This window comes from Cydia strobilella, chromosome 3 (assembly GCF_947568885.1).
Source record: "Cydia strobilella chromosome 3, ilCydStro3.1, whole genome shotgun sequence".
In the NCBI taxonomy this organism is placed as follows: domain Eukaryota; kingdom Metazoa; phylum Arthropoda; class Insecta; order Lepidoptera; family Tortricidae; genus Cydia; species Cydia strobilella.
The window spans coordinates 10,076,446-10,103,995 of NC_086043.1; the positions used below are offsets into that span (position 1 = coordinate 10,076,446).

Below are 27,550 nucleotides of genomic sequence, written 5' to 3' on the forward strand. Positions count from 1 at the left end.
TGCGCGTTTTTCCAGAGATAAGACCAAGATCGATTTTTCGCCCCCGAAAACCCCCATATAGCAAATTTCATCGAAATCGTTAGAGCCGTTTCCGAGATCCCCGAAATATATATAGATAGATCGCACAGCTAAACTGTGGAATGAACTGTCGCCTGCGGTATTTCCGGACCGATATGACCTTCAAACCTGAAGAACAAGAAAAGAGCGTACTTCCATCTTAAATGCCGGAAACGCACTTACAACCCCTCTGGTGTTGTGGGTGTCCATGGGCGGCGGTAATCGCTTACCATCAGGTAATCCGTCTGCTCGTTTGCCTCCTATTTCACAAAAAAAAATAGATATAAAATTCACTATTTACGATATTTAAGGTACTTCCCCTTCATGTCCCATAAGTTTGGGACGCCCTGTATACAAGAATTGCTCGTTTAAAGGTATAAGATAACGTGTCCACTCGACCACTGAATGCTATGAAACATTTCAAATAAACCACGCTCAGAAACCACGAGCCAGCAACAGATTATGACCTAGTAATGTTCTTCTCGGGTGATAATTCAAATAGTTGGAAGTATGATGAAACCTCGTGAACGTTTGCTGCCGCTCTGTTGGTGGTTGATAAACACGTGACGCTTCCCACATTTGGTGAGTGATTGGCGAGATAGAAAAATGCAAATAAAATTTCACGGTTTCTCCATAGTAAATGTATGGAAAGTTTTCTTTAATTTGATGCTTTTTAGTACATTACCTTAAGTTGACCCCTAGGAAACTATTGATGCTGGATAGGATGGAATCGATTGGCATAAAAAATCATGTAAATAAAAACTTTTATAAAAAAAAGATAAACCGACTTCAAAAAGGATGAAATAAAATATTATCCTTTTTAGGGTTCCGTGTTTAAGTATATGCGTTACCAACTGATATGTTTGAAGTCGGTGCCAAGCCAAATTTTAAACCATATATTCATAGGGATTTTGGTGCAATTCGATAAAGATATAAAGATGCGGCTATATAAGTATGTACGTTGGATTACCTAATGCAGCGTACTACGTAGGCGAACAACACGCGAATGCGAAGCGGCGCGGCACGGCGCCTTAATTAATCCTTTGATACCTATATAGAAGTGTCCTACGTGGGCGATCTCGTTGCGAACGCGAACGAATTGGGCCGGCCGCGCCGTGCCGCGTCGCTTCGCTTCGTGTTCGCGAGTGTTCGCCTATGTAAGACGCAGCGTTACACGACGACAATAAACGAACTTCCTGTACACCTCAGAACAGAACACACGGTTGAACCTTCTTGGCGCAGTTCGTACCATGCTTGTCGGCACGTTAGTGTAAATCTAATACGTTTTGTCGTCGTATTTTTTTAAAGAGCATTTCTTACTAATTCTTATACAGTCATAGCACGCAAGTGTGGGATTGGGACCGAGTTATTTTCTGTCGCTTATCCAGAGGACTACATTTCAAAATATAAAACAATTCAAGGAACCTTCATGCAAAATTTCAGCTAAAGCGGTTCAGTTGTTTAGCCATGAAAAGGTAGCAAAGAGGCAGACATAATTGCTTTCACGTTTATAATATTTGTACAGTTGTAATGGGATTTATAGACATAAAGCTGATTATTTTTGACTGGTATTGTTACTACTTGGAGTACTTGGCTTGGCACCGACTTCAAACATATCAGTTGGTAACGCATATACTTAAACACGGAACCCTAAAAAGGATAATATTTTATTTCATCCTTTTTGAAGTCGGTTTATCTTTTTTTTATAAAAGTTTTTATTTTTCCATTTTTAGTTTTAAGACATTGTTAAGAGCGTGACGCATGAATGAAAATCATAATCATGTTTATCTGTAAATTCGTAACTTTATTAAATAATCAGAATTTTCCTCGAGTCCGTCTGGGAAATCATTCCTGTCAGTAAATCCATTCTCCGCCCCGCCACTGACCCAATCCCTCAAACCCCCCGATCACTCAACCTCACAGCACATCAACCCCTGATCACTGAACCCCTCGACCCTAAACCACCAACCCTTCAACCGCCATTCCCCGACCCCTAACCCCAGACCCCTTAACTCCTAACCCTAACCCCCAACCCCTTAACTCCCAACCCCTCAAGTCTCCGACCCATCAACTCACCTTCCCTCAACCCCCAACCTCAAACCCCCCAAACACTAATACCCTCTACCTTCACCTCTCAGTCTCTTTGGTTGTTTCCAACACTACCTACATCAAAAATCATAATACACATACGAGGGAAGTTATCAGTAGCCTTACCACGAGTTTGACATTGATATATTCGCTATCGTGTGCGTAACTTACTGTTTATGCATCTCGCTCGTACTGGCGTATTAGTGTACAAAGTAAGTTACGAAGAATATTTAGTGCCAAACTCGTGGTTAGGCTACAGTTGCACTACATCAAATTGGTGGTATTGGTGAGGAAATGCTTGAGTTACTTTAGAAAACACCGAAATTACCATACACGTGCCTTTAAAAATTGAGGAGTTCCCTCAATTCCTCACGGATTCCATCATCAGATCAAAACCAAAAATATTACGAAAACACCTTGGAGAGGTAACTTCTTTCAAACAGAAAAAGAATAACTCAAATCGGATCATGGGTGCCGGAGTAATCGCTGAAATCATTATCATCAAAACAATCATCATCATCAGCTCCACTTCATCAAATTGGTGGTTTTCTAGAAAAAATTATCAAGTTGCTTAAGAAAACAACCAAATCACCATACATGTGCCTTTAAAAATTGAGGAGTTCCCTCAATTCCTCATGGATCCCATCATCAGAACAGCACCAGATTAATGTGGAACCACCTTGGTGGTAGTTCCTTTCAAACAAAAAAAGAATTGTTCAAGTCGGACCACGGGTCTCGGAGTAATCGCTGAACATCCTACATTAAAAAAATCATCATCACTATCTTCAAAACAATCATCATCATCAGGTCCACTTCATCAAATTGGTCGTTTTCGAGAGAAAATGCTCAAGTTGCTTATGAAAACACCCAAATCACCATACATGTGCCTTTAAAAATTGAGGAGTTCCCTCAATTCCTCAGGGATCCCATCATCAGATCAGAACCAGATTAATATGGGACCAACTTGGAAGTAGTTCCTTTCGAACAAAAAAAGAATTACTCAAATCGGACCACGGGTCTCGGAATAATCGGTGAACATACATCAAAAAAAAATAGCCACAACCGAATACAGAACCTCCTCCTTCTATGAAATTGAAGTCGGTTAAAAATAAGTTTTCCTTGATTTGTGGCTATGTAAGGAATGAGATCGATTGCCCGATTGGCATAAAAAAAAAGTTTGGCAAAAATGAGCAGCACGGGATTTGGTAGCTGCCCTCATTGACCCAGTAAGAAAATATACAGGGTGGATTTTCTTATTGGGTCAGTCAGGGCAGCTACCAGATCCCGTGCTGCTACGCGAAAATGGTCTTAGAAGACCTTCCCTCGATTTCAAATTAAAGAAGATTGGCGTTTACAGATTTTGTAAAAAACATACAGGGAGCGAGAAAAAGGTAATTTTTGTCAAACTTTTCGCTTTTGAATTTAACAGGTATTACGATTTGGACAGAAACTTACTTGCTATGTTGCCTAAGATATTACTTTTATGTAACAACATTAACATTTTATGGTGATATTTGTTTAAGAAAAAACGCAATTAACTTTAATATGTTTATTATCCTGGTTTATACCATTAAGACGCTTTCACGCTCTCATTACATTAAATTGCATGTAACAGAGAATAAGACTTTACATAATGTATAAAAATAGGACTGTACGAGCCCCAATGGGACTCGGAAATGCACGTAGAACGAGAAACGAATGTACAAAAAAAAACACTCTTTCCTGCCCACTGCTAAAATGCAATGACAAAATTTATGTGCCCCTTTCATCAAGCTATACATTCTGAAATTGCACATGATTTTGAATAATACGCAAGCCTAACAATCGCTAATTTTGTACAATCCCTATGAACTATATCACCTGTTTCTGTCTAATTAAACATATACGTTTATAGTGACGAGGCATCAAATAAATAGATAATCAGATTACAGTAAAATATTTTGAAGCGCTAAAATCGGCAACAAATTGATGTAATATAAAAAAATCAATGGTATTCATCTACAATCTGTACATTAACAATAGACAGATTCAGTAATAAATAAATTTACTATACAGTCTCACTTACAAAACACAGTCAATGAAATATTCAAAGTCTCCGTAGACACGATGCGCTCCGCTTATCACATAGATAAAAACCACAGCACTATTTGTCACTTACACTTTACAGTTTCACAGTTCAGCCGTCCACGGGAAAGGATTACGTCTAATCTCTAACTAAAACTAGAATGTACACTATATTTACAGTTAAGCGTCAGTGATGTAAGTATTAAGTGGGAGGGGCGCGGCGATCATAGTCCCTCCTGTACACCTCGCGCTCGTAGTCGCGTTCGTCATAGTACTCGGGGGGCTGCGAGTATCCGCGCCACTCCTCGGGGTAGGCGCGCGCGGGGGGGAAACCCATGCCGCCGGGCATGGCCGCGCCGTCGTAGTAACCGCCGTAGCTGCCCGCCATCACGCCGTACCCGTACCTACTAAAAAATATATGGCTACACTGCCTTTCATCATAGACATAGTATTAGTTTAATTTTCACATTCTTGTTTTTATAAAAAGAAAATTTGAATGGAATACCATCCTTACAATTTACAATCAACATAATTTACGAGCTTATGTCATTTTCGTATGTGTCGCTTTATTTAAAAAAAAAACTAGCGTATTTACGGATTATTACCCACTATGAAAATACATGTTCATGTCATTATGAACAGAAAATACACGCAGCGAACTTCGCTTACCTCCTCTTGTCCTGCGGCCTCGGGTTCCGGTCGCCGCCGCGGTACTGGCGGGGGCCGGGGTAGGCGGGCGGCGTCCAGGCGGGGTGCGGGGGGTGCTGCGGGTGCGCGGGGTGCGCGGCGTGCTCGCCGTGCGCGTGCGGCGGGTAGGCGGGCCGCGCGCGCGGCGCCACGCCGCCGCTGTCGCGCCGCGTCCGAGACCGGTCGCGGTCCCGGTCCCGCTCTCTGTCGCGGTCCCGGTCGCGATCCCGCTCGCGATCTCGCTCCCGCTCCGATCGACTACGTTCTCTGTAGGTCAAATCATCGCGCTTCAGGCTCCTATCCTTGCTCGAGTGCTTGTGTTTATGTCTGCAGGGATGTAAAAAAGCGAGATGGCGATGAAAGTACTAGGAGTAGTAAAACTATGGGGTTAGTTTTAAGGCTAGAATGAAGTTGATGAAAACGTAATGGAGGCGTGGCGAGCAAACGCTACAGATAAATTAGTAATGAGCATTAATAATTAATACTGTTATTAGAGATACAATGAGGTCACACCATTTATTACCTTTCATGCCGTTTATTTTCGTTGGGTTCTGGATCACATTCGCCTTCTTCCAATTTTCTCTTAACACCTGACGTGTGTGGTATTTTATCATTTGTCTTTTCAGACTTAGTTTTCCCTATTTTGGGCCGTTTCTCTTTCTTAACATTATTTTCACCATTTTTAGCCTCCTTATTATTCTTGACATGATTATTGACATTGTGATTATTTTTAACCTGAAAAAAAATATGTAACTGTCAGCTTACATTTTCATTAAACAAACGAAACCACTTATGACCACTGATGTAAAAATGCTAATGGGAATAAATAATGCTCATTGAAATTTGGCAATGCCTCAAAGAACGCGGTAAGGATGGTCGGTCGATCTTAAGCTCTGTTTTCCTAGGATGGCGCGGTGTTCAAAAGCGACACTCGCTCTGTCACGACGTCTCCGTGCCCCATTGATTCCCATTTTTATTCATATGATTTAATAGACCGCGAGCCAGGCGCAAATTTCGTCAGTCATCGCCTCCCGGACGAAAACTGGTATAGCGGTTAACAGCTATGTATGATGAACCCTCGTGAACGTCAGCTGCCGCTCCGTTGGTGGGTTGAGGAATGGCAGCCACCGAAACGCGTAACACGGTCTTTCTCCGAGATACAACCGGCTGACGATTTGTATTATTAACAATAGCATCTGAACTATCATCTGACAAAGTATTAAACGGGAGGCGATGACGCTGATGACTGAAAAGAATTTTCTTTTTTACATGTTCATGTGACCAGCTGGCAGTCTTTCCACAGAGATACAATCGGCTGACGATTTTGTTTATTCACAATAGCATCTAAACTATCATCTGACAAAGTATCAAGCGGGAGGCGATGACTAAATTTTTTTATAGACTATTTGCTGCCATTCCTCAACCCACCAACGGAGCGGCAGCTGACGTTCACGAAGGTTCATCATACACAGCCATTAACCACTATACGAGTTTTCGCCCGGGTGGCGATTGGTCATGGAAATCTGTTCCTGGCCCGCGGTTATAACATTTCTTACCTTTACATTTTCTTTGTGTTTTACATCTTTCTTTTGTTTAGTGGGAGTATCTGATTTCTTAAGGCCATACTTATACAACTTATACAACTGTTTCGCATCAAAATTTGTAAATTTTGAAACAAAATACCAGAGATTACTTCTCCACTCAACTTTCTTCTCAGGATCTGGATATTCTTCTAAACATATGTCTATTTGACTTCCTATTTGAGTCAAACATGTTCTGGTTTTCGTTACTTGTTCTGATTCTGTCAATGTCTGGTCTGGATTATCTAATGCTCTTAGAGCTTTCTTTACGGGTCTCATTTTTTCTTTACACTGAAAAAAAAAGAATAAATTAGTAGAGAAGTAATTCAATTTATGTTTGAGAAGCGAATCGTTTAAACATAGTAAATAATGATACCTCTTCAAAGACAGCAGGGTCCAGATCTCCTAAAACTTCTAAGGCGCGTGGCTCGTGATTAGCAGTAAAATGCATAGGTCCCCCTGCAGGTTTCTTACGGCCTTTGACTTTCTCGCCTTTTAGCCTATCTTTTTCGCCTTTCTTCGAGCGTTTTTTGTTTTTATCCTTCTTGTCATTTCCTTCTTCATGTGATATTTCTTCTTTCGTTTTATTCTGAAATAGATAACTTATGTAAACATATATTATGGCGTATCTAATAGCCACTTTAACCTAGTCAGTGGTGCCGCTACGTGCGCAATAGCCTGGGTTGTTCTGGCTTCAAATACCGGTAAAAACAGTTGTGTAACAACAGCCATTGTTCGCCACCACTATAACTCAAACGTAGTAGATAAGTATAATTTAGACAACTAAATTAAACTCCCCACTAAAATAAGTGATCGCGCTCAGGTACAAAATTAGTACGATTCCGGGGCAATCCGGGAATTATACAGCCCCTGATTGCCCTATGCTATGTTCACAACCCCTATAACTCAACTTTAGTAGATATTTTGAATTTACATGAGTACCTACAGGTTCTAAAAATTGACGTAAAACTAGAACTAGCGGGTCATGCTTAGGTACAAAATTAGTACGATTCCGGCGCGTATATGCTCCATGCTGTAGGTGAGGTGATCTGTGATCGTTATAGTATTATCACTAGTATTAAGTACTTATATTAAACGAGGAAAATACTCTACATAAATTTTATCACAAACCTTGTCTGCCTTATCATTTTTAGTTTTATTTCCTTTCTTCTCATCAGCAGAACTAATATCATCTTCTATAATATCCTTAGTGACAGGTTCTTTATTGCCTCGTTTCATTCGTGGCTTTCTTTGCTTCTGTTTTCCGTTTTTCTGATCGAGAAGTTTTTTGATAAGCTTCAGCAAATATTCTGCTCTAGACTGTAAATGCTTTGCTTGAGGTTTCTTGTCTTCGTTGGTCAGAATTTTCTCACCAATCTCAAAGGAAGAATCCATTTTGATAGCCTCCCAAGAGCCCATTCCGTATTGATAAATACCGGCAAGCAATTTTGAGTCGTCTGCTACTGTCCATTCAACATCGAAATTAGCTGGCCTTGTCCTAATTAAGTCAAATAAATAACGAATGTTAGAAATCATCGAATTTAAACTGTTGGGAGACATACTAACAGTCGCGCGAGTGACTAAAACAAGTGTCTAAACCGTAAAATGATTTAATGTTAGAAATCATTTCATAAGTCACATAATTTACTTTTATCTTTGCAAATAATACATTAACAACTTACCTAAAATCTAATTGCCATTTTAACCTTTCTTCTTTAGTCTCTGGCAAGAATCCGTCTAAAGGAGCAAGCTCGTCTTGGCACGCTGCCATCGTTTTGGCATTTACAGGTACACCTCCGAGTTTAAACGTTTTTCTAGCATTCTTACGCCCGTCGCTTGGTTCATCTGAAACGAAACATGAAAAAGCGTCTAGACATGTAATTTAAATTAGTATGAAGTAGATTGTGAACCAAGTAAGCAACCAATGAGTGATTTATTGATTGCACTGTGTTAAAATTCTAAATATTGGAATGATGAAGACAAAATGATTGAATGAAAAGACCATTGAATTTCTCAGTAAATACGTTAAAAGCAAACATACTTTTTTTTAAACATTCTTTTTTTTTTTGTTACTTTGTAACATTAGTGCTTTTATAACTAAGGCAGTAAACCGATAACACTTGGCCACACAACATTATTTTATAATTTGTTTAACGTTATCTATAACGCCTACCTATACCTACGTACCTACCTAGATTCCTATACCTACTTATCTGAGATATAATTATAATGAAATACTGATCTTACTTGTCTTTTCTGAAGTATCATTTAAAACAGCCCTGCACCTCTCTTGAAGTATCTCGCCTAGCTTCTTTAATTCCGCCAATGGTTTTTCTTGCAGTTCAGCATCACATGCTATACTGTCAAGATGTTTTAGAGGCGCAGAAAACTTCTTGTAACTTTTCACGAATCTTCTTATCTGTAGAAGAAATCACACTATTATTACTTATTACCACACGGTTAAATTGGTTCGCCTCAAGCAAATATTCATCCGAGCTTGGCAAATGATGGAAACATTGGGCTAGGCTGCCTCTTCCCACATCAGATACGATTTTTTTCATACTACGTCTGTGGCAAACAAGCCTACAGCCCGCCTGACGGTAAGCAGTCACCGTAGCCTATGGACGCCTGCCACTACAGAGGTGTTACATGTACGTTGCCGACCCTAACACCCTGCACCCCCATTGAGCTCTGGCAACCTTACTCACCGGCAGGAACACAACACTATGAGTAGGGTCTAGTGTTATTTAGCTGCAGTTTTCTGTAAGGTGGAGGTACTTCCCCAGTTGGGCTCTGGTCTAAATCTGGAACGACATCCGCTGTGGCACACCCTACCACACAAAGCTAGATGACATTCACAGTGTCTATACCTCTCTTTTGGACGAAGTTTAAGTACATACTCGGGTGACGGGTCCACGTGTGTATTAACAAAAAATAGAGGGTGTAGGTACCTCTTGATCCGTAAATCCTTTGATCTTCTCCCTGTGCGAGGCGGGTGGACGGCCACGCTTACGCGGTCGGTCGTCGTCGACGCTGGCGTCGCCCTCGGAAGCGTAGCTTTCGTCCGCCTCTCCGTCCCCATCACCTTCAGCACCCGAGGCTTGGCCGCCACGCTTTCGGTTACGTCCTAGAAATAGTGTCACTTTTTATTATTTTTTATTATCTTATTATGCCACACGGGCTCAAATCTTGGACCCAGCGACGTCACATTATGAAGCCAATAAAGATAGCTCTTCAGGTCAAAGTTAGGTTTGTTAAATCTAAAGCTGCTAGCTCGTTTACACGTACACAGTCAGCAATACTATTAGCTTAGCACCTTTGCATAGGAGCCGTTCTATTATTACGTAAGACGACTTAGGAGGGGTCGGCCATTCTTATTTTTTCTTACATAGGGGTGGGAAGGGTCAAAAAACTGGCAAAAATCGTCTTACGTAATAAATGTATGGCGCCATACAAACTTCTATGCAGAGGGGGTACCTTTTATCTGCAGCTGACTGTACAATAGGCATAGATACAGCAGTTGTGTGCAATATAATAGCAGGCAATAAGAAAGCGAAAATTAGGAGAAAACTATAACTTTAGATCAATTATATTGGATCTTTTTAGGTTTCCGTACCCAAAGCGTAAAAACGGGATCCTATTACTAAGAATCCGCTGTCTCGTCTGTCCGTCTGTCACCAGGCTGTATCTCATGAACCGTGATAGCTAGACAATTGATATTTTCACAGATGATGTATTTCTGTTGCCACTATAACAAAAAATACTAACCGAAATTAGGAGAAAACTATAACTTTAGATCAATTATTGATCTAAAGTTATAGTTTTCTCCTAATTTTCACTTTCTTATTGACTGCTATTATGTTGCACACAACTGTATGTACTAACGGCAGCTTAAATGCAATTACAAAATTGTGTACGTACTGCTTTCTGCGCTATTGTTTTGTAAATTCTTTCTTCTTGGTGGTAAGTACAAATCTTCCATTTCCTTGTTCTTTTCTTCCTCGGCAATTGTCTTTCGCACGTTTTCGGGAATTATATCATCCTAAAACATAAAGGAATTAGATAATCGTGCATTTCCTTCAACCTTTTGAACGCTTTATCATAAACAAAAAAGTCACTGACACGCCAAGGTCTCGGGCGCAAGCGAGCTAACGTAAACCTTACTTGAAAGTGTAAAGGTCACGTCATAACACCTATAGTTGTCCGTGGCGCTGTGGCCACGACTAGTGACGACGATTGCCAAAACATGATAGTACAAAACATAGCAATACAACAATACAATACATAAATTCTAGTTTAAGAATACTGTTAGGGATAAGCTCGCCTTTGTACCTAAATTTATATGAATTTCATGTTAACAATTTTTGTTTTGTACAATAAAGTGATTTACTACTACTACTACTACTACTACTACTGTTAACTTATTCTAGGTTAACTTGTTCTTGGCGTTCAAAAGGTTAAATATATATATTTCTATTTATTGTTTTTTGTAAGTCATTATTGTAGTTTTCAATTTCGGTCATACCCAATCTTTGCTTTCCTCTTCGGTAGTTTCTTTTTTGACTTCCATGACCGCTTTCTCTTCGTCAAATGCGAAACTAGCTACTTTGAATGCCGACAAGAGTTCATCTCCAACCATAGCCGGACCTTCGTCGCGAGTTTCGGCGCGTTGCAAAATCTCATCAATATCACACTGAAACAAAAAAAAGACGGATGTCAAAAAACAATAAAACACATAATAACACACTTGAAATAATATTCGGGCTACGGCAATACTTAAAAATGAAAAAAAAAAAAAACTGTTACCAAACCCAATAACAACTACTGGAAAAATTACTACTGGTAGCAATAACTACTGGAAAAAAATCCCCTGCCTAAAAACGTAACGTAAATGTAACTTACGACAGGCTCCTCATCGTTTTCATCATCATCCTTGAACAGCTCCTCAGCACCAAACTTCAGGATGGCATTCAAATCCTCCTTATTGAAGGGATTATTGGCCGTCGTACCGGAAGAATCGCGCTTGTTGAGGACGGTCCTGCCAGTCGTGTCCATCCTCTGGATGACAAGATGATCTAGCACCATCTTTCGTTTCGCGCGTTCTACGATATCTTCTTCCACGGATCGCGCGGTAACCAACCGGTAGATGTTTACCTGTGACAAAATGATTTTTAGCTGATGGTACAGTCGCCATCAGATATATCGGAGCAGCCGAGGTGTTCACAATATCTGGACACGCACTCTAACGCCCTGACAATAAACGCGTGTTCAGATATTTGTGAGCACCTTGGCCGCTCCGATATATCTGATGGCGACTGTATGTCAAACAGAAATAAGATTAACGGCTGGGATATTATAGATAAATCGCCATAATAGTGGAGTAAGCTAGTGCAGTCGTGCCGTGGCGTGCCCCAGGGAGACCGAAGGGGGCAAGGGTCGGCTCCCTTCGAACCCGTTGTATCATCATAATTTTACAACATGATCTGGTCTGGTAATAAGACTATTAAGCATTGCCTATTTTATGGTAAATAAGTTACAAGAATTACCTGATTCTTTTGACCAATTCGATGTGCGCGAGCTTGAGCTTGCAGGTCGTTTTGTGGATTCCAATCAGAATCAAAAATTATCACAGTATCAGCCGTAGCCAAATTAATACCTAACCCTCCAGCTCTTGTAGAAAGGAGGAAACAGAAATCGTTTGAACCCTCTGCATTAAAATGATCGAGAGCTTGTTTCCTAATTTCTCCTTTAATGCTGCCATCTAGACGTTGAAAGGGGAAATGTCGTCTTTGTAAATATTCTGCCAAGATGTCCAACATTCGCACCATTTGTGAAAATATTAACACCCTATGTCCAGTCTCTTTTAATCTGCATAGCAGTTTGTCCAAAAGAAGAAGTTTTCCTGATCCTCTCAATAATTTCTGTAAAAAGAGAAATTTATACTTAATACCTTTCATTAAAAAAATGTGCCCGCGTATACGTGCTTTGTCTTTATGAATATGGCTTAAAGATACTTTACCTCTACAGCATCAGTTGTAGCAAGAGATGCTCTTGATTCGAAATCTTCAGGTTTCGTCAAAAGAGCATGATTGCAGCATTTTTTAAGTTCTATCACGATATTGATAAACGTGTTTATAGAACCCTTCACACCTTTGCGCAAAGCACTGTAATTCTTCGTTAGAATCCATTTGTAGTACTGTTTTTGTATTGAAGTCATTTCAACCCTCAATATTTGCTCCACTTTTGCAGGCAAGGATTTCTCTACATCTTTCTTTTGCCTTCTGAGAATAAAAGGTTCCAACTGCTTGTGTAGTTTTTCATACCCCTTTGTGGCAGCATCTTCATGGTCTTTTTCAAAGTCTTCCCATGATTCAAACCTAAATATACCAGATATAATTTTAGAATTATCCTTACATGTTTTGGTTTTCCAATTCAGAAAATAAAATGTTTAGGTCTACTTACTTGTAAGGCATTATGAAGTGTAAAAGGGCCCATAGCTCCTTAAGGGAATTTTGTAATGGAGTACCCGTGACTAATAGCCTCTGATTCGTGTCAAATTCTTTTAATGCTTTGTACAACAACGAATCATCATTTTTTAATCTGTGAGCTTCATCTACTAACAAGCATGCCCAACTAAATTGTCTTAAAAATTGCCTATCTTTTAGTAATATTTCGTAGGTGGTAAGGATGGCATTGAATTTTAATCTCTTCGAAGGATGAAAGCTCCATTCAAACTGCCTGATCTACAAACAATAATACCTTAAATAAATTTAAATTACTATTTTTGATGTAATTCATAATAAAATAAACAGTAAATTTAAGCAATACATTTTATGGGTTCTTACAATGTCTCTGCTGATGACGTCACCAATGTAAACAACGACATTGATGTCAGGTGCCCACTGTTGAAACTCTCTCTGCCATGCCGTCATAGTACTTAGAGGTACAACACAGAGGAATGGTCCATACAGTTGTTGAGATTTAAAAAGGTAATATAAAAATGATATCGTCTGAAAGATAAAAATGCAACTTAAATTTTAAATATTATTACTTACAAATGAAAATTGCTCCATAAAATTATTAGTACCTGAATAGTTTTCCCTAAGCCCATCTCATCGGCTAAAATAACAGAGTTGTCTTTACACCAGGAATGTATTAACCAGTTTAATCCATCCATTTGATAATCTCTTAAAACATATGTCTGTAAAATACAATACATGATACAATAAGTGATATAGACAATTGATCCAATATCATCCAATTAACAGTAATAAAAGATATATTATGTATCATATACCTGATCAGAGCCCAAATACTCTGGTTGTGATTTGACTTGATGAAACTTGGGCCTTCTTCTTAGAACAGGGCAATGTCTTGAGGGAGTAGTGTTAGCTCCTTCTCTAGCCTTAAATTGTTCCACTTCAACTGGCCACTTTCTCTCAATCAGGGCAGAATCCTCCCAAGTCGCGTCAGCGTAAGGGAGAGATTCCCATTTACAAAAATATTCATGAGTAGTTCCACCACCTTCTATTTCTCTAGTTTGCTCAGCTACAATCAAGATATTCCATTTCATAAGAATCAAATAAGGTTCTTTTATTCATTAAATTGTATTATGAGTTACTGCAATATTGTCAAATGTATGAAGATGTCTTAAACTTTAAATATTTATGGAAATGTGTCTACAAAACCAGTGGTTTAACATACTAGTATTATTTAAACGATAAGACTAATAGGCATTTGTGTAACAATTATAAATAATTACCTATAATTCGTTCAACATTGTTGTAAGTCTTTACTAATTCTTGTTGTAATTCAGCTTGGCATTCAAAGTAATCAATATCTTCAGGACCGGCTTGTTTTCTCCACCAAGACAACTCTGATTCTTTCTTCATATAGTTTTCTAATTTCTTAAGGCCTTTAACTTTTTGTTCAGCTAATGATTTCTCTGATTCCCATGTGTTATGTATATGTGACCAGCCCTTCCATTTGATCAGGTATTGCGGTTCCGTTGACTCTTCATCAGTAGGGTCACACCCTTCATTGGGATCTCCATTTTCTTCTATGTAGTAAATTGTAGTCACATTTCCAGTGACTGCACAATGATAAGAAGACATTAGCTAAAATTTTACATGGATATCTGCACCTAAATGCATATTACAACTCACCAACATATAAATAAATTAAAGATTAGGTACCATTCTTATTGAAGCTCATCTTACCTCCTTTTTTTCCTCTTCGGTGACCTAAAACCCTTTCAACAGTTTCACTGTGGTCTTCGACTTCAGGTTCTGCTTCAGCTTCACCTTCACCTTCTACTGGATCCAAAAGGTCTGATGAATCAGTTTGTTCATCACTTGCTTCCTTATAACTAACGGCTGCTGCAGCTCGACGTGTTGCCGCACGACTGTTCCAAAACAAGAATATAAACTGTAATACTCAAAAATTCAAAACTGAACTTACAGTCCAATAAGAAAGCACATGTCACAGTTCAAACACTGAGGACCTATTTAAAACACATGTTACTGAAAATGGACACTAGAAAAAAAAAACCTTTGTGATTCTTCATCAGAGCCTTCAGTACTTTCTTCATCTTCACTAGACAGTCTTCTTCTTCTAGCTGGCTTCTTTTTTCTGAGAGGTACACTTCTTTGACCAGGTCGTTTAGAAGGTGGGGGAGGTGAACCTTTCATGTCACTATCACTATCTGATGAATCTGAATTCCATGAGTCACTACAAAATAAAATATTAATTAGCTGTATATTATATGCAAGTAAGTACCAAATAACAATTAAAATAGCATAAAAAATATATAGAATAAGTACCTTCTTTTTCTGCTCTTTCTATTCTGACTTTGCCCTTTATCACTGGAATCACTATCGGCTACTTTAAGTCGATCAGGCTTCTTCCGAGATCTACCTGATCTTCTGATGCCATAAATGTCAGGATTATCTTCCCAGAACTCAGAATTCACTTTCCCATGATTATTTGTTGATTTAGATTTTGAGTGAAAATCATCAGAAGAGTCTTTATCAGTATGATGATCTGATTTTGTAGAATTTGCATTACTATTTTTAGGTGAAGATTTGGAGTAATCACTATGATGCCCATCATGCGCTGATGATTTTTCAGACCCGGACTTCCCTTCTGATCCAGACCCCGATGAACTGGAGCCACTATCACTGTTGATAATATTTTAAATAATTATTATGCCAATTAAAAAAAATTACATCATGAAACAAATTATAAAATATAACCATACCTTTCACTTCCTGAACCAGATCCACTTGATTCAGATTTGTCACCTTTTTCACTTGCGGAATCACTCCCAGATTCTTTCATTGAGCCATTCTAAAAGTACACAAATATTTTTACAAACTATATTTGTCATAATAATACCCTAATTAAGATTAATGGAATTATTGTTGTATATTACATCAACACAATTTTAAAAACATACATGATTTATAGCAAACGAAGTATCCATAATTTTGATGGTGCAAGATAAAAATTAGACAACCTAAGAGAGGAATACGCTACTTATGTTTTTCAATAAGTTTTTGCATATTATTCTTTAATACAATTAAAATTTCAGATATATGAATGAATTCACTGACGACCGAGGTAGATGCAATACCATATCGGTCACCGAACAGTGTCCGCTGTTCTGAAAATGGATTGTGCTCCCAAGAACTGTATGATCTTTTCTGTCCCATAAAATCCACAAAAATATAGATAGCAAGCACACCACATAAAAAACACACAGGATAACAACAAATTATCATAATGAATGAAAGTATAACCTCAAATTATTTATGTTTTTGGCAAAAAATGAATAAATTTCAGTATTTAGATGGCTTATTTCAACTAATATAGTTTCCAATTGCTCCACAGAAACTGGGCTATTTTAAGTATATTAAAAAGACTTGAATAGGGCTAACTATTGAAACATAACCTCAATTGATCTTTATTTACATGGGCACACAATATGAAGACCAATTTTCAAAAGCAAATTGCAAAAAGGGACCCTCATCCAATTCCATTTTTATTTATCTGTATGGAAAGGTTACGTAACAAAGAACGAAAGAAAGGTCATTGTTGACCTGTATAACAACATTTTCATACATAAAAACTGGGAAAACTGTTGTAAACAATCACAAAAACCCTTAAAACTGAAATTACGTCTCAAAAATTCACCCTCAATCAGAGCCACACCCAAGACTTCTAGAAGTTTCCACGAATGTTAAAAACATAAATTGTTAAATAAAACAATGAAATACACCAAATATTAATTAAATAAGCCTCAATAACACTTACCAGGTGCATTTTGAAGAAAATAAGTTTATTTCACTATTACTAAGAAAATTGATAAATGAAATAAACTTCAATTAGAAATTTCATTGAGAAAAAGCACAAATAATATCTTGAAATGATGTTTTCAAACATTTTTCTATGTTAAACCAATAAAATATGAAAAATAAATTTGCAGTAAAATCTTGTCAAGCGACGCCATTTTGTCGTCGCATGAATCTGATGACGAAGGAGTTGAAAAACCAGATATTTATATAGACAAATTTTGTTAAAACAATGTAAACATGAGCAACGACAGCTAAAAAAATTAAAAGAGAAACTTTGAGTCGTCGGATTTGCTTCGACCACACTAGAAACGATGTGAGCACCGCACACTACCAGCGAAACTTGAAAGCTACAGCCATATTGCCATCTTTCCGCCTGCCTGGCTGGAAAATGTTTAAAAAAATATTCAGTGTGACCATACTTTGCCACATACGCCACTTCCGTTGCAATGGTTGAATATTTTGGCAGTAGCAAAGTTTATTTTGATAAAGAATAAGAACACCTATTATTAAACCAAGTTCTTTTTCAGTTTTAAAGGTCCCGAGGCCGTTCTCGCTCTTACATATAGATGCATCGCACAATGACCTTGGTTTACCGGGTAAGAAATAAGGGCCTATTGAAGCCCCTCCACACTCGTGCGCGAATCGCGGCTTGGCGCCGCGTAGTCTAGAGCACTTAACACACTATCGCACCGCGTGAGAGCGAGAAAGAGCTATCTGTTGCTCGCATGAATCTAGTATAACTGGATCGGACATGAGGAGTGGGGGAAAATGACCGAACGGGATAGTCTTATGTATCTTTCAGTAGGAGTAGCAGAGAAAGCGCTGTTATTGTTTGTCCTTGTCATAGTTTCACTTTTCCACCGCTGCCACAACCGAGGTTGTGGCAAACAAATAAGTACGTGACATGTCATGTTTGTTCGTTGCTTGTTTAATTATCGTTGTTTTGTATAAAATTGTGCTTTCTCTTATGAAATATAGTGATGGTTAACGTTTTGAATGCTTGAACTTTGATAAAATACTGGTGAATTGTTCTGTAATCGGCTGTAATAGGCGCTCTGAGCAAAAATATGAGATCATAACCTTTCACACGTAAGTACGGTATTTTACACCTTCCTCTTAACGCAATATGTGAGAATAACATCGTAAAATTACGTTACACTCAAAGCAATGTAGAATCAAACGATTTCAATAAAAATATCACAATTATTTACGCAAATTAACAAAAAATTATTTGTAAAATTATCCGCCCAAATTACGTAGGTAGGTAGGAGTCTGAGGTCAGCCATTCTTAAACTTCTTCTTAATTTAGCTGCATAACAATCATGTTAGGGATACCAGATGAAAATATCCTAATGTTATGGGTAATTTTGACCTCGAAGTTTTTTCGTACTTCTAATTCCAAAAAATAAATAAACAAATGTTGTGAAGATTAGGTGTACATTAATTGGTGTGATTGCGATTTGTGATTTCTTTAAATTAAAACCCATAATACATTTTATTTACTAAACATGTTTAGTTTTGTACCACTTGCGCGAATTATAGGAGGTATTTCATTGTTTATACGCCTAAAAAGAACGGCCTATTGACATTTTATTTAACAATTTTTTAATACCGTCAAACAAGCTAACTTTGCCTCCAGGGTAATCGCCCCAAACGTGATATCAAATATTGGGGTAATTTTTACCAATATGGTATCCCCACGTTTATGACGTCATCTATGTCTATCCCTTACGGGCGCACGCGTATAGCTGGTCTATGTAATGCTAGGTCTATGGTTGCTCGCTCTCACTTATGGGTGCGACGCACCAAGGTCGCGGTGCGGTGCGCTAGTGTGTTCGACTTTACCATTAGACTTCCGATATTATACTTATTGCTTAATAAGCCCCCTCGGCTTTACGCATAGAGAATAGACCAAAGAGTAGTATTGGCCTACTGCTTAAAATCAAAAATCGAAACTTGGTTATTGTGCCTGTGAGTGTTAGGCCCTAATCTTGTTGTCTTGAGATCTATCGTAGGGGTGTGGACTGTATAGGGTGCGGCATAGGCGGCAAGGATGGAGTAAAACAACTGGAGCTCTTCTTAAATCAGATGCAGGAGGGTCGAGGTCGGAGAGGTCTTCTTTTTCTTCTTAAGAGAGGTGTTGCTTGCTTGGCTGCTCGATTCGTAATGGCTTCCTATGGCCGGCGCACCGCCTTTTATTCCCTCCATATTTAAAGACCTCGTCCCCCGCGCCGCGCCGGCGCGGGCGTCTGCGCTTCGCGCATGCGCAGACCTCTCTTTCCTCGACTCTCCTACGTTTCTCTTTATTTATTAAAGTTATGTTATATATTAACAAATTACATGTTTTATTTATTTATCCTACCTATCTTATTAGATTCTAGTCTAATATCACAATTTCTTATTAGAATAAGGTAGCGTATACTTTGCCCTATTTTCTTATACAGATCTACGTAATGAAACACAATGAGGAAAATTCTTTATTTGTTATAAGCCTATCTTAATTAAATTATATTGCAATCCTAACTTTACCTAATTGGAATTCTCTTATTGGATTCCTTTAAGAGGTACAAAGTATGCTACTCATACTTTGTCCTGTTATAAAAACATACTAAATACCATTTATTTCTATACGTGACGCGACTTAAAATTATTACATGTTAAAATGACTCTAAGTTACAAAATACTATGCGCGTCGTGTACATTTCTCCCGCCGTCGCCTTGCGATCCCACTGGTAGCACGACGATCTTCTTTGTTGGCCGCCTCAGCACGTGTCCTCTGCTGGTGGTGACGTCCACGACTCGTACCACGCCGTCCTTGCCCGGATACGTCTGCTTCACTATTCCACGTGGCCATATGTTGCGGGGGAGGTTGGAGTCGCATATTATTACGACATCGCCGACGGCCGGGGTGACTCCTGCGCCGTGGGGCTCCCGCCGGTGTTGTAGTAGCGGCGCGTACTCGCGAACCCAGCGCTGCCAGAAGGTGTCGGCCAGCTGCTGGGCGCGCCTCCAGTGTTGTCGCGCGTTCATGTCGCTCTCTTCGAAGGTGCCGGGAGCCGGGGTGTAGCAGTCCGGCCCGATCAGAATCATGTTTGGAGTCAGTGCCGGCGGGTCTTCTGGATTCACCGCTACGTAGGTTATGGGCCTCGAGTTGACCGTCGCCTCCGCCTCCGCCAGTAGGGTTTGTAGAGTCTCGTCGCTCGGGTATTTTTCATGTAGGGTGGCCTTCATAGCTTCTTTCACCGTGCGCACCATACGTTCCCACACGCCCGCCATGAAGGGTGCGGCGGGGGGTAGGAAACGCCAGTTTATGCGGCGCGCGTGGGCGGCGTCTCTCATGGCTTCCGTCAACTCGCGGTTGGCTCCTCTGAAGGCGGTCCCGTTGTCACTCCACAGCTCTGTAGGGCACCCGCGCCGGGCAATGAAACGGCGTAGTGCGTTGATGGCCGAGTCCGTGCTTAGTGAGGCTACCATTTCTAGGTGTACGGCCCTCGACGTCATACATGTGAACAGCGCGACGTACCTTTTTTCTCTGTGACGCCCCACTGTGACTTCTTGCGGCCCGTAGTAGTCTAGACCCGTGTAGGTAAAGGGCCTCACATGATGCGCCAGGCGTGCCGCCGGTAGGTCACCAGTGGCCGGGGCCGCGGGCTTCGCACGACGTAGTCGACATCTCGGACACTGAGCGATCACTTGTTTCACTGTCGGCCTTATTTTCACTATGTGCACTCGCTGTCGCAACTCGTTCACCACTATTTCCGTACCGCCATGATGTAATTGTTCATGCACATGAGAAACATACAATTTCGTGTAGTGATGCTTCCCATATAGCACTACTGGTTGCACTGTCTCTTCTTGTATGTTCCCGGCCGCCGCTATTCTTCCCCGTAGTCGTATGATACAGTCCTCGTCCATATAAACACTCAGCTTGGCCAGTCGGTCGTCCTTGTCGGGCGTACGGCCGCTCGCTATTCGCCTTCTCTCTTTCTCGTAGCTATCTTCTTGTGAGGCGCGTATTAGTAACTTTTCGGCGGCGTTTAGGTATTTGGCTTCTAGCGTTAAGTATTTCTTCTCTTCTTGGGGTTGGGTAGCTGCACTCTTGGCGGGCACGCGCGTGTGTTGCGTGCGTTTGTTCCATGCGCCGTCTTGTTCCGCGTTCGCTCGTGTCCGCTTGCGCTTCGCCGCCGCGATAAGTTGTGTCGCGGGCGGGGCGGGCGCGCGGGGTTGAGGGCGCACTAGGTCGATGAACTGTAGCACGCGCGCGGTCGCTCGCAGCAGCCGCATCCATTTTGAGAAGCGTTCGATCTCGGGTATAGCTGCGTGTTTATCTTGCGTAGGGACGGCGATCGCAGCGCACGTCTCTTTTTCTTCGCCGGTCGCGGGAACTTCGACCTTATTCTCGTGGGGCCAAGTCTCTTTTTGTTCATAGAGAAAGGGCGGGCCGGTGAACCATCTATGTTGCGAGTCGAAATCTGCCGGGGTGGCGCGGGTCGCGTCGTCGGCCACGTTGTGTGCTGTCGGTACCCATCTCCACTCGTTTTTCTTAGTGCAGTCTTCTATTTCGGCGAGTCTGTGTGCCACGAACGTCTTGAATGTGCGGGGCTCGGCGCGTATCCATGCCAGTGCCGTGCGAGAGTCACTCCAATATGTTTTCGAAGTGATTTCGAAATCGTGTTCTTCTATGACTGTTTTTGCTAGCCGTACGCCTAGGACGGCCGCTTGTAGCTCCAATCTAGGAATGGAGACCGGTTTCCTGGGTGTGACTCGACTTTTTGCGGCGGCTAGGGCTATCCTGACTGAGCCGTCGGCTCGCGTCATTCTCCAATACACTGCGGCGGCGTAGGCTTCTTCACTGGCGTCGACGAAAGTATGCAGCTCGTGTGTGGCGGCGGGCGTAGTGTCGTAGCACCTAGGTATTTTTAGTGTACCTAGGTCTCGAAGTTGTCGTAGCCATTCGCTCCAGCGTTCGTGTAGCTGCTCTGGTATCGCTTCGTCCCAGCCTGTGCTATGTTGCCACGTGTCTTGCATGATTCGCTTGGCCGGCGTAGTGATTGGTGATATGAGGCCGAGCGGGTCGAAAATTGACATAATGACACTGAGTGCTTCTCTCTTCGTTGGAGGCCGCAGGTCGTTGATTACTTCGGGCTGCGCTCTTCTTGTATTGAGGCGAAAGCGGATACTGTCCTCATTTGTGTTCCATAGCAGGCCGAGCGTTTTTTCTATCTCGCTCCCGCCGATAGGGACAGTATTTCCCTCTCGCTCTTCGCTGCCGACGACGTTACTTATTGCTTCTTCTTCGTTCGTGGCCCATCCTCGCAACTGGAACCCGGCTTTTTTGTGCACATAGTCGACGTCTCTTGTTACTTGTCTTGCCTCTTCTATTGTGTCGAAACTTTGTAGATAGTCGTCCATGTAGTGATTTCGTTCTATCGCTCGCGCGGCTTGCGGGTACTGTGTCGCGTGTTCTTGTGCATTCCTATTTTTTATGTATAGGGCGGTGCACGGTGATGATGACGCGCCGAATATAACGGAAGTCATGCGGTACTCTTCTGGTTCTCCCTCGCGGCGATCGCCCCTCCATAGGAAGCGGAGGGCGTCCCGGTCTTCTTCTCTTATTTTTATCTGCATGAACATTTCTTTCAGGTCGGCTGAGACTGCGATGCTATGTTGTCGAAACTTCATGATGACGCCGGGTAGCGATTGTAGGAAATCTGGGCCCGTATGTAGCATGTCGTTGAGGCTGCGACCGTGTGATGTGGCCGCAGCATCGTGGACCAGTCTAATCTTCGGCTTCTCTGGATTGCAGACTGCGAAGTGAGGTAAGTACCACGTTCTGTCACTCGGGGGCGTTGTCGCGCGCTCGGCGTAGTTTGAGGTAAGTAGGTTGTTGACGCGTTCGTTATATTGTTGCTTTAGGCTTGCGTCACGATCCAGCTTCCTCTCGAGCGTGTGCAGCCGCTTGAGTGCGTCGGTGCGATTGTTAGGTATCTTCTCTGTTTCGTTGCGCCACAGTAGCCCCGTCTCGAACCGGCCATTGGGTAGGCGGCGGCTCTTTTCTTCTAGTATGCGTAGAGCTTGTTGTTCGGGATCACTACGGGGTCGCCTCGGCTCGATTGATAGAGACTCGAGGGCGAAATAATTCTTCATGGTTTCTTCTATGTTCTCGGTCGGCCCGGTACGAGTGAGATGTGCGCAGCAGTAGGCGATCGGCTTCGCTTTTGTGGTGCGACAGCCGTGAAGTACCCATCCTAGTAGGGTTCTCGACGCGACGAGTTGTCCGCGCCGGCCTTTTCTTATTTCTCGTGACACGATCAGGTCCCAGTTGTCCTGGCCGATGAGTATTTGTGGGGTTGCACCGCGGTAGGTTAACTTGTGCTTGATACCCCGGAGGTGCGCGCAGCCGTCTATTTCTTCCATGCCGATCGACTGTGTGGTGAAGCCGAGGCTGCCGACGGTGTGCGCGTTCGTTATGCGTTGTTCTTGGCTGTCGTGCTTATTCTTGATGAAGACCTCGACCCTCCTGCTCTGATTGTGCTCCATCTCTTTCCCGCCTACGCCTTGCACCCACATTGGTTCAGTGGGACCGTCTAGCCCGAGTGCGTCCGCCAGTGCTGAGTCGATGATTGTCACCGTGCTGCCTTCATCTAATAGGGCGAACGTGTCTAGTGTCGCTCGCGGGCCGCGCAGTGTTACTGGCACTATCTTCAGGTAGGCGCGGCTCGTTCGTGGTTGTGCGCAGGCGACTGTGTTCACTGCCGAGGCCACTATTTCTTCCGGTTTATGTTGTTGTGGTGGCTCGACTTGCGCAGCGGCGACTGGTTGCGGCGTCTTCTCGTGATGTAGTAGGCGATGATGTCTCATGGGGCAGCCCAGGTGGCCGCAGGGCTTCGCACGACACGCGAAGCGGCGATGCTTGCTAGCGAGGCATCGGTAGCAAATGTTGTGTTTCTTCGCTACTTCCCAGCGCTCGTTCGTGTCAATTTTGATGAATTGCGGGCACGACGGCAGTTGGTGAGTAGCGTGTTCGCATAGTGGGCACGCTTGCTTCTCTTCTCTTGGCTTCTTAGTGTCGGCGGTAGCGGCGTACGTTCGCTCGGGCTTCTTTCTTGCGGTCCTCACTTCTTTGTTCTCCGTCGTATTTTCAGGCGGAGCGTAAGGCGTGCACTTGTCGGCTTCGTTGTTTAGAAAGTCGGCAATCTTCTTAAGCTCGGGCGTATCTTCTCTCGTGGCCGCGTAGTCGTACCACTTGCTTCGAAGTATAGGCGTGAGTTTATCGACCATCGACCGCAGTAGCTCTGGATTGTAGAGGTACTGAGGCTTCTTCAATATCTCGATAGTCGTGACAGTGTTTGCGATCTTGCTGGCGAATATGCACAGGTCGCGCGGGCTGTCGGTGAGTCGCGGCAGTCCCTTCATCTTCTCCAGTTCGTTGACGAGTAATGCGTCTGGCCTTCCGTATCTTCTTTCTAGTGCTTTAATGATGTCCTCGGGGTGCGGCCGGCTGATGAGGAGGGCGCTTACGGCTTCCAAGGCTACTCCCTTGAGGCTTTTTCTTATACGGGCGACGTTTTCACTTGCGGCGAAACTGGGGGCGGACTCGTCGTACGCGGCTTTAAATTGTAGCCACTCGTTGCATAGGCCACTGAATGTCGGCAGGTCTGGTATGTATTTTCTGTAGGACTTGCCGGCTTGGATGGCTTCTGTTAGGGCGGCGGTCAGCGATGACACGTCCATGGCGTGGGCGGCTCGAGGGGCCTCCGGCCGCGCGTGTTTTCTAGTGGCGCGCGGGGCCGGCACGTGTGCTTCTTCATGGGCGGGCTCTTCTTCAATCGCTGTTGGTTGTTCTGGGCGGCGGTTGAACCAATCGGCAATGCGTTGTGGAGCAAGGTCCTCTTCCTCTTCAGACTCTTCCCTTGACGAGGCGAGGTCGAGTCTTTGTTGTCTGATTCTTGCTAGTTCTGTTTCGGCTTGTACGCGCTTCAGCTCCAGCTCGGCTAACTTCTCCTTGGCCTCTAACTCCGCGAGGAGTCTCTTGCTGGAGGCCTTGGATCGGTGTGACCGAGCGGGCTTAGCGGGAACTGGCGGCGGTGGCATTAACTCGACGGAATCTCGCCCGACGAGTGTGGCGACGGTGCTAACTGCAGGCGTTGCTCTGATTCCCGACGTGTCGGCTGGGCCCCCATTCGTGCTGGTGCCGGCGATGCTGGCTTCTGTTGCAGTGCGCGTTCTTGTGGTGGTGCCCGTGCCTGACGTCTCGCCTGTGCCTGACGTCTCGCCTGTGCGTGACGTATCGCCTGTTCGTGACGTCTCGCCTGTGCCTGACGTCTCTCCTGTACCAGATGTATCGCCGGTCTGGTCCGTGGCCTGCGTTTCATCTGACGAATTTTCTTCTCTGCCGTGGTTGCTTCTTGTTACTGCCATCTTGCTATTTTTCTTGCTTCAGAGATCCGGCTCGAAGGACCAAACAATGTGAGTGTTAGGCCCTAATCTTGTTGTCTTGAGATCTATCGTAGGGGTGTGGACTGTATAGGGTGCGGCATAGGCGGCAAGGATGGAGTAAAACAACTGGAGCTCTTCTTAAATCAGATGCAGGAGGGTCGAGGTCGGAGAGGTCTTCTTTTTCTTCTTAAGAGAGGTGTTGCTTGCTTGGCTGCTCGATTCGTAATGGCTTCCTATGGCCGGCGCACCGCCTTTTATTCCCTCCATATTTAAAGACCTCGTCCCCCGCGCCGCGCCGGCGCGGGCGTCTGCGCTTCGCGCATGCGCAGACCTCTCTTTCCTCGACTCTCCTACGTTTCTCTTTATTTATTAAAGTTATGTTATATATTAACAAATTACATGTTTTATTTATTTATCCTACCTATCTTATTAGATTCTAGTCTAATATCACAATTTCTTATTAGAATAAGGTAGCGTATACTTTGCCCTATTTTCTTATACAGATCTACGTAATGAAACACAATGAGGAAAATTCTTTATTTGTTATAAGCCTATCTTAATTAAATTATATTGCAATCCTAACTTTACCTAATTGGAATTCTCTTATTGGATTCCTTTAAGAGGTACAAAGTATGCTACTCATACTTTGTCCTGTTATAAAAACATACTAAATACCATTTATTTCTATACGTGACGCGACTTAAAATTATTACATGTTAAAATGACTCTAAGTTACAAAATACTATGCGCGTCGTGTACAGTGCCTCTGTGATGTATCACTGATATGTCCAATGGCTCCTGTACACCATGGCGCAGCGTAGGCCAGTCTAACGGACACAGCAATGCGGTAGAATGAGATAGCAATATCACTTGCTCTCTCTAACGCGTATATGCGTTCCTTGGACTGGCCTATGGCCTACACTGGGCCATGGTGTACAGGAACCTCAAAATATGTCTGTGGAGCCCTTCAGCCTAACGTCTTCCTTGGAGCGTGGAGCCCAGAGGGTCCACCGCGAACCACGTGTTGCCTCCCTGTCACACTTAAGTATGAATGTACAAGAGCTACAGACAGGCAACACGTCGAAAATAGTTCGCGGTAGACCCTCGTTTGACGTCTCTTTGACAGACAGACGTTTGAATCGTTTCGTTTGATTGACATTTTGTTTTGCTTTCGTATGTCGCTGAGGTATGTCGTTATTGTCGTTTGGGTATGTAAAATTCGAATCGCGATCGAAAACAATATTGCTTATAATGATATATAACTGATGAGAAGTATGTTTCGGCATTTGTGTATTGCAAGGTAATTACTGAGGCGATTTTTTTGCATTGTCTGCTTTCTGAGAGTACAGACACTGACCTTGAAATTGAATATCTTAGTATGTAATTAGAATTGTTCATGTTTTTTTAATGTTCTATTTCGAAAGCCATTGATATGATAATATGAAATTTTCAAACATTTTCCGACATATGCTGCGATATAATAAGCGAGAATTGAAGATATTTCAACAAATATACTTATGATATGACCCTAATTATGTACTTAAAAGTATTTTTCAAACAGCATGGGTACGGTGACAGATGTCATAGTACTGTTTTGCGTGTTATAAATTGTATGGAGATGGCATTTGTCACTGTACCCATGCTGTTTGAAAAACAGCTGAAACTGAGAACTTGGGAAAAAAGCAAACAAGTGTTATTGATTGGATTTAAAGTTTAAACGTCCTAACATTACACAACCCAAGTCCCATTGGTAGGCTATCTATGGTAGGGTATCTCTTAAGCATATGTTTTGAAAGTACTGTGAAAACTTATTTTCTTCTTTTCAGATGTTACAGCTATTGGCACATTGGGTGTGACAAACTGTGTAAGTTTTCTGGCAGTACTAAAAGGCATCTACTTTGCTTGATGAACATCTTTCTCAAATAAAAAGTAATTGTCCCATTCACATTATACCAGGATATCCTTAGTTAGTAATAATAAGTTTTAATGGAGGTACCTGTGATTAAACTTATGATAAATAATTTTTAAACTTGCTTAAAACATAATACTTATTAAGCTTGTACCTCAATTATAAAATGGGTTTTTATCTATGTATGGAGTGAACTTTCTAAGATTACTTATTTCTCTAATTATAGCAACTGTCGACTTTTCTTAGTTTAACTCTAGTATACTATTTGCTAGAGTGAAAAGATAATATAGATAGAGTTGCCTCCTACTCTTGCAGGACTGAAAGCAAGACAATGATTACTAGATAGAGGAAAAGATGAGCAGGAGGGATGC

At 42.1% G+C, this 27,550-nt stretch overlaps 2 protein-coding genes across 3 annotated transcripts; both read right to left on the reverse strand.

The window, feature by feature from the left end:
• Positions 1–3,679: 3,679 nt before the first annotated feature.
• LOC134755832 (chromodomain-helicase-DNA-binding protein 1) lies at positions 3,680–17,194 on the reverse strand. Of its 2 annotated transcripts, none has more exons than XM_063692445.1 (24): positions 16,791–17,194; positions 15,736–15,824; positions 15,299–15,655; positions 15,027–15,206; positions 14,696–14,880; positions 14,239–14,568; positions 13,774–14,024; positions 13,564–13,677; positions 13,322–13,486; positions 12,939–13,219; positions 12,496–12,853; positions 12,023–12,397; positions 11,379–11,630; positions 11,002–11,169; positions 10,398–10,518; positions 9,428–9,603; positions 8,724–8,895; positions 8,159–8,321; positions 7,608–7,974; positions 6,853–7,065; positions 6,453–6,767; positions 5,420–5,631; positions 4,879–5,163; positions 3,680–4,616 (listed from the first exon to the last, which is right to left on the reverse strand). In XM_063692445.1, exons 1-24 carry the CDS (start codon positions 16,797–16,799, stop codon positions 4,412–4,414), a joined length of 5,343 nt encoding a protein of 1,780 aa, XP_063548515.1. In that variant the 5' UTR covers positions 16,800–17,194; the 3' UTR covers positions 3,680–4,411. The 2 variants fall into 2 exon arrangements, with proteins under 2 accessions (XP_063548515.1, XP_063548514.1); XM_063692444.1 differs by having other exon boundaries at positions 4,879–5,223.
• A 2,310-nt stretch (positions 17,195–19,504) lies between these two features.
• LOC134756210 (uncharacterized) lies at positions 19,505–25,252 on the reverse strand. The gene has a single exon (XM_063693038.1). The coding sequence runs from the start codon at positions 25,250–25,252 to the stop codon at positions 19,505–19,507; it is 5,748 nt and encodes a 1,915-aa protein (XP_063549108.1).
• Between the last annotated feature and the right edge of the window lie 2,298 nt (positions 25,253–27,550).